This window comes from Chrysemys picta, chromosome 2, assembly GCF_011386835.1.
Source record: "Chrysemys picta bellii isolate R12L10 chromosome 2, ASM1138683v2, whole genome shotgun sequence".
NCBI classification, from domain to species: domain Eukaryota; kingdom Metazoa; phylum Chordata; order Testudines; family Emydidae; genus Chrysemys; species Chrysemys picta.
Genome location: NC_088792.1, coordinates 231,734,743 through 231,747,125, shown reverse-complemented (window position 1 = coordinate 231,747,125; position 12,383 = coordinate 231,734,743). Strand labels below are relative to the sequence as shown.

At 40.8% G+C, this 12,383-nt stretch overlaps 1 protein-coding gene across 3 annotated transcripts in view; it reads right to left on the bottom strand.

Annotated features, from left to right (window-relative positions):
* Window positions 1-12,383, bottom strand: part of PREX2 (phosphatidylinositol-3,4,5-trisphosphate dependent Rac exchange factor 2) — a 394,877-nt gene that overhangs the window by 15,423 nt on the left and 367,071 nt on the right. For all 3 annotated transcript variants that reach the window (XM_065585714.1, XM_065585712.1, XM_065585713.1), the window contains exon 38: window positions 512-614. In XM_065585714.1, coding sequence (XP_065441786.1) covers window positions 512-614 — 103 coding nt within the window. The remainder of the gene's footprint in view (window positions 1-511; window positions 615-12,383) is intronic.

Genomic DNA, 12,383 nt, shown 5'->3' with positions numbered 1-12,383 from the left:
CCATATTGGCTATACCTCCCAATTTTGTGTCATCCACAAATTTTATTAGCACACTTTGTGCCAAGGTCAGTAGTAAAAATGTTAAATAAGATTGGTCCCAAGACCGATTCCTGAGGAACTCCACTAGTAACCTCCTTTCAGCCTGACAGTTCAGCTTTTAGTATGATCCATTGTAGTCTCCCCTTTAACTAGATCCTTATCCACCTTTCAATTCTCATATTAATCCCCATCTTCTCCAATTTAACGAATAATTTCCCATGTGGAACTGTATCAAATGCCTCACTGAAATCCAGGTAAGATTAGATCTACTGCATTTCCTTTGTCTAAAAAAAGTCAGACCATTCTCAAATTATCTTGTAACTAATTTAAAGAGACAGCCAGTTTTTGGATATTATAATTATCTAAGTCACTATCGCTCTTGAGAAAAATGACTAGTTAATTCATTTTTTGGCTGAACACATGACATTCCTATAGAGAAATGTTAACATTCTGAAGTATAAGGCTGGCCTACCTGTTTGCGCATCACATCTGTAGCTTGCATAATATAGCGAGGAGGTAGTCCATGGCTCCGAGCAAGAATTATAGCCTGCTCCAGAGTGACACTCAGAGTGCAGCTGCAGTGAGAGAAAGAATTAAGTCAGGTATCTGTTGTCATTACATCTCCTAAACAGTTACTGGTTGCTCAAAGAGTATAGATCAGAATCCAAAATCATATATCTAAGTTATTATATAGACAGAAATGTTCCTTAAAAACCTGCAGAAAGCAACACAAATGTACAATGATACAGTACATACTAGCGCAGGCAAGAAACCCACTCATCCTGGAAGTTACTTAAGAACATAAGAATGGCCCTACTGGGTCAGACCAAAGGTCCATCTAGCCCAGTATCCTGCCCTCTGACAGTGGTCAGTGCCAGGTGTCCCAGAGAGAATAAACAGAACAGACAATCACCAAGTGATCAACCCCCTATTGCTTATTCCCAGCTTCTGGCAAACAGAGGCCAGGGACACCATTCCTGCCCATCCTGGCTAATAGCCATTGATAGACCTATCCTCCATGAATTTATCTAGTTCTTTTTTGAACCCTGTTATAGTCTTGGCCTTCACAACATCCTCTGGCAAGGAATTCCACATGTTGACTGTGTATTGTGTGAAAAAAACACTTCCTTATGTTTGTTTTAAACCTGCTGCCTATTAATTTCATTTGGTGACCCCTAGTTCTTGTGTTATGAGAAGTAGTAAACAACATTTCCTTATCTACTTTCTCTACACCAGTCATGATTTTATAGACCTCAATCATATCTCCCCTTAGCCGTCTCTTTTCCAATCTGAAAAGTCCTAGTCTTATTAATCTCTCCTCACACGGAAGCCGTTCCATACCCCTGATAATTTTTGTTGCCCTTTTCTGAACCTTTTCTAATTCTAATATATCTTTTTTGAGATGGGGCGACCACATCTGCACACATGATTCATGATGTGGGCGTATCATGTATTTATACAGAGGCAACATGATATTTTCTGTCCTATTATCTATTCCTTTCTTAATTATTCCCAGCATTCTGTTTGCTTTTTTGACTGCTGCTGCACATTGAGTGGATGTTTTCAGAGAACTATCCATAATGACTCCAAGATCTCTTTCTTGAGCGGTAACAGCTAATTTAGACTCCTTCATTTTATATGTACATTTGGGATTATGCCTTCCAATGTGCATTACTTTACATTTATCAACATTAAATTTCATCTGCCATTTTGTTGCCCAGTCACCCAGTTTTGAGAGATCCTTTTGTAGCTCTTCGTAGTCTCCCTGGATCTTAACTATCTTTAGTAATTTTGTATCGTCTGCAAATTTTGCCACCTCACTGTTTACCCCTTTTTCCAGATCATTTATGAATATGTTGAATAGGACTGGTGGGGACACACCACTATTTACCTCTCTCCATTCTGAAAACTGACCATTTATACCTACCCTTTGTTTCCTATCTTTTAACCAGTTACCAATCCATGAGAGCACCTTTCCTCTTATCCTGTGGCAGCTTACTTTGCATAAGAGCCTTTGGGGAGGGACCTTGTCAAAGGCTTTCTGAAAAGCTAAGTACACTATATCCACTCTATCCCCTTGGTCCACATACTTGTTGACCCCCCTCAAATAATTCCAGTAGATTGGTGAGGCATGATTTCCCTCCACTAAAAACATGCTGATTCTTCCTCAACAAATTATGTTCATTTATATGTGTGACAATATTGTTCTTTATTATAGTTTCAGCCAGTTTGCCCAGTACTGAAGTTAGGCTTACAGGCCTGTAATTGCCGGGATCACCTCTGGAGCCCTTTTTAAAAATTGGCGTCACATTAGCTATCCTCCAGTCATCTGGTACAGAAGCTGATTTAAATGATAGGTTACAGACTACAGTTAGTAGTTCTGCAATTTCAGATTTGAGTTCCTTCAGAACTCTTGGGTGAATACCATCTGGTCCTGGTAACTTAGATCTGTCACCTAAAAAGAATGGCTCAGGTTTGGGAACTCCCTCACATCCTCAGCGGTGAAGACCAATGCAAAGAATTCATTTATTTTCTCCGCAATGGCCTTATCGTCCTTGAGTGCGCCTTTAGCATCTCCATTGTCCAGTGGCCCCCTGGTTGTTTAGCAGGCTTCCTGCTTTTGATGTACTTAAAAAAAATTTGCTATTACTTTTTGAGTCTTTGGCTAACTGTTCCTCAAACTCTTTTTTGGCCTTCCTAATTGTATTTTTACACTTCATTTGCCAGTGTTTATCCGCCTTTCTATTTTCCTCACTAGGATTTAACTTCCACTTTTTAAAGGGTGCCTTTTTGCCTCTCACTGCTTCTTTTACTTTGTTGTTTAGCCAGGGTGGCACTTTTTTGGTTCTCTTACTATGTTTTTTAATTTGGGGTATACATTTAAGTTGAGCCTCTATTATGGTGTCTTTAAAAAGTTTCCATGCAGCTTGCAGAGATTTCACTTTTGGCACTGTACCCTTTAATTTCTGTTTAACTAACCTCCTCATTTTTGTGTAGTTCCCCTTTCTGAAATTAAATGCTACAGTGTTGGGCTGGCATGGTGTTTTTCCTGCCAGAGGGATATTAAATTTAATTATATTATGGTCACTATTACCAAGCAGTCTAGCTATATTCACCTCTTGGACCAGATCCTGTGCTCCACTTAGGACTAAATCAAGAATTGTCTCTCCTCTGGTGGGTTCCGGGACCAGCTGCTCCAAGAAGCAGTCATTTAAGGTGTCAAGCAACTTTATCTCTGCATCCCGTCCTGAGGTGATATGTATCCAGTCAATATGGAGATAATTGAAATCCCCATTATTATTATTATTATTGAGTTTTTTTATTTTAATAGCCTCTCTAATCTCCCTGAGCATTTCACAGTCATTATCACCATCCTGGTCAGATGGTTGCTAATATATCCCTACTGCTATATTCTTATTATTAGAGCATGGAATTTTTAACCATAGAGATTCTATGGTACAGTTTGATTCATTTATGATTTTTACTTCATTTGATTCTACGCTTTCTTTCACATATAGTGCTATTCCCCAACCAGCACGACCTCTTCTGTCCTTCCAATATATTTTGTACCCTGGTATTACTGTATCCCATTGATTATCCTCATTCCACCAAGTTTCTGTGATGCCTATTATATCAATATCCTCATTTAATACCAGGCACTCTAGTTCACCCATTTTATTCTTTAGACTTCTAGCGTTGGTATATAAGCACTTTAAAAACTTGTCTCCTTTAAGCTGTCTGCCATTACACAATGTAACTGAATGGAACTTTTTTTTATTTGACTGTTTCTGATCAGACCCTGCCTGTATTTTATCATTTTCCATCCTCTCGTCCTCACTAGAACAGAGAGATTCTCTATTAATAGATCTTCCTCTAAGGGATGTCCGAACCATGTGCTCCTCCACACTTGTCGGCTTTCCCCCAGCCCTTAGTTTAAAATCTGCTTTATGACCTTTTTAATGTTAAGGGCCAGCAATCTGGTTCCATTTTGGTTTAGGTGGAGCCCATACTTCCTGTATAGGCTCCCCCTTTCCCAAAAGTTTCCCCAATTCCTAATAATCGAAACCCCTCCTTCCTACACCATCATCTCATCCATGCATTGAGACCCTGCAGTTTTGCCTGTCTGTCTGGTCCTGCGCGTGGAACTGGGAGCATTTCAGAGAATGCTACCATGGAGGTCTTGGATTTCAATCGCTTACCTAGCAGCCTAAATTTGGCCTCCAGGACCTCTCTCCTATCAGGGCCGGCGCTTCCACTAGGCGACCCTAGGCGGTCACCTAGGACGGCAAGATTTGGGGGGGCGGCATTTTGCCGCCCTCAGTGGCAATTCGGCAGGTCCTTCACTCGCTCTGGGACCCATCGCCGAAGTGCCCCGAAGATGCGGAGCGGAAGGACCCCCGCCGCCGAATGCTCAGAGGAGGATCCCTGCTGCCTAGGGCGGCAAAAACCCTGGCGCTGCTCTCGTCTCCTATCCTTCCCTATGTCATTGGTACCTACATGTACCATGACCACTGGCTCCTCCCCAGCACTACACATAAGTCCATCTAGCTGTCTCGAGAGATCTGCAACCTTCGCACCAGGAAGGCAAGGCACCATGCAGTTCTCCCTGTTATCGCAAACCCAGCTATCTATGTTTCTAACGATCAAATTGGATAATACTAATATCTGTCTCTTTCTAATAGCTGGAGTTCCCTCCCCTGGAGAGGTATCCTCAGTGCGAGAGGATACCACATCATCATCTGGAAGGAAGGTCCCAACTATGGGATTGTTTCACTCTGTTCCAATAAGATGCTCTCCTTTCCTGGGACTTTCATCCTCCTCAACAGCACAGAGGCTGTCAGACAGGGGGTGGGACCATTCTACTGTGTCCCGGAAAGTCTCATCTATGTACCTCTCTGTCTCCCTTAGCTCCTCCAGCTCAGACACCCTGGCCTTCAAAGCCTTTACGCAGTCTTTGAGGGCCAGGAGCTCCTTGTACCAAATGCACGCATACGCCACCTGCCCATAGGACATGTCTACACTATAAACTTAAGTCGACCTATATTAGGTACAGTAATTACTGTGGTGGTTCATGTCCACACTGCCCTTCTTCTGTCAGTGGTGTGCATCCTCACCAGGAGTGCTTCCACCAACTTAAGAGGGGCAGTGTGGGGGGGCTGAAAGTTAGGGCTCTCAGATCCATGGGTAGCTCTCCACCAGGAGCCCAGCTGTCCTCCCTCCCCCCTGGCTCCCTGCTTCCCACTGGGAATGGGGCAGCTGACCTGACACGCATAGATCTCCCTGCCCAGAGACTGGCTGCCCTCCGCCCCCTCCCCCCCGGGCTCTCCACTCCCCACCGGAGCACAGCAACCAACCAGACTCTGGGCACATAGCTCCCAGCTGAGGGCAACCAGGGTTCTGGCAGGGAGATCCACATCTGGTGTCCGGTCAGCTGTGCCATTCTCGGCAGGGAGCCGAGAAGCCTGGTGCAGTTGCCCCATTCCCAGTGGGGAGCCAAGAAGCTCAGTGCAGCTGCCCCATTCTCAGCAGGGAGTGGAGAGCTCTGCGGAGGCAGAGGCAAGCTGGGCTCCCAGCGGGGAGATCTGTGCCCAGAATCTGGTCAGCTACCTGGTGGGGAGCCGAGAGCCCTGGCGGCAGCCCGGATTGGAGTGGGGAGCCAGGGTGATAGCCTGGTTGGGAGCGGGGACCCCGGGGGGGACAGCAGTGCTCCCCAGGGGGATCCCTTGAGTCAGCCTGAGACGGGAACGCGGGTGGAAGCCCAGCTTAGAACAGAGATCAGGCAGCAGTCTGGCTGTGGAGCCTGAAGCTGACTTTCTTATCACTTTCATGTCTCCAGGAAAGCCATGAAATTGACAAGAATGAGAGCCAATAGCTATAAGTAATGCAGTGTCTACTGGGACACTGTCACCTTAACTACACTGACATAAGCTCTATGCCTCTCATGGATGTGGAGTTATTATGCTGATGTAGTAGGGCACTTACATCAACAGGAGCAAGGCTGTAATGTATACACTGACTTAATAGACATAAGGTCTACGTAAGCTGCCTTATGTCAACCTAATGCTGTAGTGTAGACCAGGCCCCTCCTGTGTGCAAAATAGACCTATTTTTGGACACATTACAATGAGAGGGAACACTGAACAGTTTACAGCTTTGATACATGTAATTGCAAAGGTTAACAATGCTTTTGGCCAATGTAATTTCTAAAAGTGCTTTGATGTTATTTAATCTATGCAACTTCAGAGAGACTTTTTCACTTCATTAAGGAGAGGAGGACTTGGCCCTTAACTACAACTGGAGGCAACACTTTCCAAGGTTTTTTTTTCTTTAATTTAAAATTAGCAGCCATGATGATATCAAACTTCACTATTAGCTGTATCTGTACAGTACCCCTAAAAAAGACTGAGGGACACTACATAGTTTTCATAAATTAAATTTATCAGCCCTGATCCTCCAATCTGTTCAGTGGAGTTACAATGGCATAGAGCTAATGTCAAATGGGGAGACTGAGACCGAAAAGTGTGTGGCCCAGAGCAAGTCACTTCAGTGAGTCAGGGACTCCCAGCTTTGTGCTCATTCTTCCAGACCACACTGCCCAATACATTTTTGGGAAGATGTCTTCAGTTTTGGGCCTCAATTCTTCTCTAGTTCAATCAAATGACAAAAACCTCAATGACTCGAGTGGGAGCAGGATCAAGTCCTTTGCTACCTTATTCAGTTATATCTCCTCATTTGACAACCACGGGGAGTACATTTCAGAGTGAAAAGTCCTGCCCTGAAACCATTCTGGCACCAGCACCAGACAAAAAACTAGGGACAATCAGCTTGGACACACTGTCTGACCTCATCTATTATGGTGAGACAAGGGTGGAAAGATGGTTTCTCAGATAGCCAGGACAACAGCCACACAGGGCTTAGCAAATCGAAGTCAACTCCTTGAGCAAAGCCTATGTACTTCTTGGATAATGTAACACATACTGTTTGGCTGCACCACCTAATAGGTAGGTAGCTGCAATCTGCACCAAATGAGTTTCTCAGTAGTCTTTCAGTATACCACCAAACAAAGCACACTGCAGTAATCAAATCTTTGCATCCAGCAAAATGCATATATAAAATGTTTTCTCCTTCATAGACCTTTACAGTGTCTGTTCCCGAATATGTTAAAAAGCTAAAAAAAAGAATCCTCAGACACATAATTAAAATTTGTTTTCTATACACCTTTGGTCAAATACTGACCAGAAGATTTTGCATGGCTTGTATTATGCACACTTCCATGGACAATATGTTTCAATCAAATAATCATCCTACTAAGCAGAAGATCTGTAGGAGGAAAAATGTGTGCACGTAGCTGATGCACTCATTTAAAAAAAAGGTGATAAGTTTTAAATACCACTAAGTACATTTATGGACTGTAAAAGTTTCAAAATAATAAGCTTAGAAAGGAGATACTGAATTCAATCTTTTTCTTTATTAATGGATTTTTGTGCACAATTTAGAAACTAAGTGATTTCCTTCAATAATTAAATCAGTTCAATTCCCTAGTTTCTTCTATACACTGACCTCAAAGTTAACATGAAGCAAGAATCTATTGATCTTTGGTGATATATGTCATGATCTTTGATCTTATATGCTTTGGTTTAATACTGCATAACTATACTTTCTAAGTTCTGTTTCTGTTATGAAGAGCCTAATTGTCACAATGAGTAGCAAATTACTCCACAAGCACTCCATTCAATGTAATGAGACTATTCAATGTGGCAGAATCATATCCCAAGTAATTTGTCTTCACAGAGAAATCGTATAACTCCAGTGCATACACTCGAGTACAGTACTTCACATGTCTGTTTATTAAATTATCTATTACGTGAGTATCTGTTACAAGCAGAAGGAAAGATACCCGATGTATTCCACATGTGAGAAACATAATTCAGTCAGAAATTCCCACATTAAGTTCACCTTGAAGAATTAACTGTGGACAATAATCTGAGATGAAGCTATCCATCATCTGACAAATGCTGAAACAGCAATTCAGCTGAGTGCAAGGATACAAAACACCTCCCCTTTCAACAACTAAGTGGTCAAGCAATTAAACCACCAAAGTGAGAAAAGTTAGGACAAACAGAAAATAGCATCATGAAGAACAACAGCTCAGACTACTAAAGAGATAGGTAACTACTGGCGTGTAAGCCTGAAGTGTACAGAGTCAAACTGAAGAGCTGACTTGCTTCTATATATCTGCAGCAAAAAAGTAATAATAATTCTAAGAGGTACGTTTTCATCACAGCACGGAGAATTGGCAGTGAAAGCTACCTTAAATAGAATGGGAATGGCACTAACTATCAACATGCCTCTCTGAAAATGTAACCGTGCATCTAAGATTGAAAACTAATGCATATAAACATACTCTTTTGATATATTCATTGCTTCTTTTCAAAAAGCACCACTAAGTCTTGTATTTGTTAAAATCTTTGGAACAATGTCATGACTTCATTTTAACAAAGAATTTTATTAAAGTTAAAATTTACGATTGTGCATGATTTAGTTGTATTTGCTCTTGAGACACCAAAATGGCTTTGATGAATGGTTGTCATAAAAATAGAAATGATTTATTCATGTTATTTCTCAAATAATTAATGCATTAGTTCCTTATCAACCAGATAATAATGACTAAGGCTACATTTTAGTCACAGATATTTTTAGTAAAAATTATGGACAGGTCATGGGCAGTAAACAAAACTGCTGGTGCTGGAGGAGGGGCAGGCAGCGGTTCCTGGCCAATGGGAGCTGCGAAGCCAGCACTCTGGGTGCAGGCAGTGCACAGAGCTGCCTGGCCACGCCTCCGCCTAGCAGCGGAGCGAGGGGGATGTTGCCACTTCTGGGCAGCCCCCCAGGTAAGCGCCACCCAGAGCCCGCCTCACCCCATCCTGTGCCCCAACCCCCTGCCCTCTCCAACACCCAAACTCTGCTGCCCAAGGCTGCCCCAGCAGCGGCCAGTGCGAATGGCGCAGGGGCTGCCTGAGCTGCCCTTGAGCCAGGTGCACTGATCGCTGTAAAAGTCACGGAAAGGCATGGATTAAGTGACTTCCGTTACAAACTCATAACCTTAATAATGACATAAAATAACTAACTTATTACATATTACCAGCAATAAAGCTGTAATTGCTTTATTTTGGTTGGATAACTAGATAGTTAAATAGACACATTCTGTATGATAGATATTATAAATAAACCATTTAATAATGTTTCACTGAGCTAATTCATTAATAAATCAGTATTTACACTTTGGTACCTTTTCACAATTATTTAAATTTAATTTTCTGCCAGTCCTGGCATATAATTTACATACCAATATTTGTTTTTATTTCAAATAATTGTTTCATTTTCTGCTTGAATTGCATTGCACAAAATTTGTTTTGTGTAGTCAATTTTTTATAAGAAGCAGGCTGACTGCCATGAAATGCTGCATATTCCTAACTGCAAAATGTTGCAAGCAAAATCAGCATGGCAGCCAAGTGCTGTAATTAAAAAAAAAAAAAAATGCAGGGGTGGGAGAAAAAACACAACAAACATCACTGAAAACTACCCACCAAGGATAGGTTAGAGAGCTAGGTATCTCAGCAACAAAGTTGTCAAGTAAAATAAAATGAACCAAATGCAAAACTAAACAAATGCACCTTGCATGTTGTTCTGAATGAATATGAAAAGCAGTCAGTTCCAGGTGTAAGGGGTCTGCTCAAAGAATACTCTCCTTGTGGTCTTGAAAAGATTAATACTAGGAACTTACAGCAGGAGTATCCCTGAATATATGGCATAAGGTATTCAGTGGCAAAAGCACTGTTGCCATATAAGGTCAGAATCCAGCAAGGTTGAAGGGTCCCCAAGACCATTCAAAGATCTCTAGGCTATCAGCCACACCCTTGGAATCTTACAGGGAGCCAAAGCAGCTATGCAAACCATAAGAACCACCCAGCTCAAGGGTTAATAAGCAAGATTTATTTAAGGTTATAAAGCAACTCAGAACCATATATAACCACTGTGTGCAACTGGTCCTTCAGCAGAAAAGAGACTAGATAAATCACAAGAAGAAAATAAAAGAAAAAAGCTCTTTTTAGAGTTCACCTAAACCCCACCCTGTCAATGGAAGCAAAAGTCCCAAATCCTCATACCTCAGAGTTTAAATGAACAAAAATCTGTTTCTCTCCTTTCTTCAGGTCAGAAAAACAGAAGCCCCAAATTCTCTTTCCTCAGCATTTAAACAAGACAGACTAACAAATCCCATGCAGGCAGCCTACTTCCCTCAACATAATGTGGCTTTCCAGGTATACCCAGCCCAGAACATCCTCTTTCTACTCTTTTCGTAAGTTCCGGTTGGTTTCCTGCAAAGTTAAGGAAGTTCAATTACTCCTACCCCCTGCCTATTTCTCCTAGTCTCCCAGAAGAGTCCGACACCAGAACCATGGGTCTTCCTGACAATCCTGCGACCCAAGTGGGTGGTATGCCCAGTCATGATGTTTTCTATATAGTTGAAGAACAACTTTGCAAACATCTTTTTGATCAAGTCTCCCTTAACAGAAAAGGTTGCATTACCTTTTCAATCATCAATATTCCCCAGCTCTGGGATTCATTTGTTTTTGATTGAATGGCATGCTGCCTGTTTCCCATTTGTTACATTTGTATATATAGACAACATAGCTTTTATAGTGCTCTTACTGAAAAAGATGAAAGATTAAAATAACTCAGAAATGGACTATTCAATGACAGGTTATTTAATATAATTTGTCACCACATAGGAAAAATCAATTGGTGTTTGTGTACAGCACCATTTGAGCTGCCACTCAGCATGTTGCATAGAAACGTTACCTGAGTTAAAGGAATCTAAATAATAAAATCCATTGCCAGTTTTCAATTAGGGTTCTGGCTAGCTTATACTTAGAGCTTCATCATTATTCTAACATCTCTTGAATAGGGATGATGAGATGAAACAAATTGGTGTAATATTTGGCACATCACTTACGGCTGTTGGGGATGTCAAAGTGAATTATATCCTGGTCACACGAATAAAGTATTTGAACAGGATCTACATTTGCTTAGTCTAATTAATTAAAACTCTAAAGCTGCTGCTCAGTGTTAAATTTTATGTCATTATTCTTTTGATACATTTTGCATAGTTACTATATGCTAACCATTTGACCGCTTTTTAAAATATAGATATTTTAAGCATTTACTTGTTCTGATAAGACTGAAGTTAACTCTTATCCAGGAACTAATTATGCCAATATACTTATTAAATATGGCAGTTAAAATGTTAGCATAAAGTTTTCTTTTTTCTGATCTGAAGTTTTTAAGAGAGTTCTTTATAATTCCTAGTGATTGTACATTAATTTGTATTTATTTATAATAATTATCTAAACAAGTGTACAGTAGACTAGAATCAACCTAAAATGAGAACATTACTTATTAGGATGTATTAAAATGGAGTGTTGACACTCCTGCCTGTGGATCTTGCTCCACTGTTATGTGAAGACATTGCCAGAGCTTTTGTTAGTTTCTAAGCCACACCCTGAAGGGAATGGTCCATGAGAACCGTCCTAGAGCCTAGACACATTTAAATATGTTATTCGGGATGATGTAAGCATCACGATTTTTAGTCTATGTATAAGAAAGTTTAAATATGCTGGCTGCAATCTTGGTTTAAAAAAAACGCCTTTCATCTCATTTGCTCATGTGCTGAAACTTTACTGAGCATGATATTTTTTTTCTTTCGAGGAGAGGATTGGACCAGTGGTTAGTACAGTTATTAGAAATGAAATAAGCAGGTAAGATAGTAAACCAACCCTCCATTAACAAAAGAAAAAAAATGTAGTTACATGAAATATGGGGGTGAGGGAAGTTAGCCATTCTGTTTGACACTAGTAGTAGGAAAAATTGAGTCATTATTTTAAAGGAATCCTATGAAGAGATTTTTGAAGAACATATTATTTCACCCTCCCATTGCGTCTGGTGAGAATATAGCTGTAGCAGGGGGAAAGGGGTTGAAAGCAATGGACATGCTTTGGTTTTAAGAAAATTTCATTAAAATTCCAAAGCAGAAGATAACCTCTAAACAGAATTAAAATATTATAATTGGTCTAGTGGAGAATTCTGAGACTCATGTTTGGTCCTTTATGGACTTTGTGGTTAAGTTCAATTGCCTCAAGTGTTGTTATCATCTTGTAAGCAGAGTCAGGTGCTGATCCATTCATGTTTAGCGCAACATTAGTATTAACTTTTTCAAGATATGTCCAATAATCTTGGTGTCTGAACGCCTCTAATTTCATTATGAAAATACAGTATCTATCAATGCT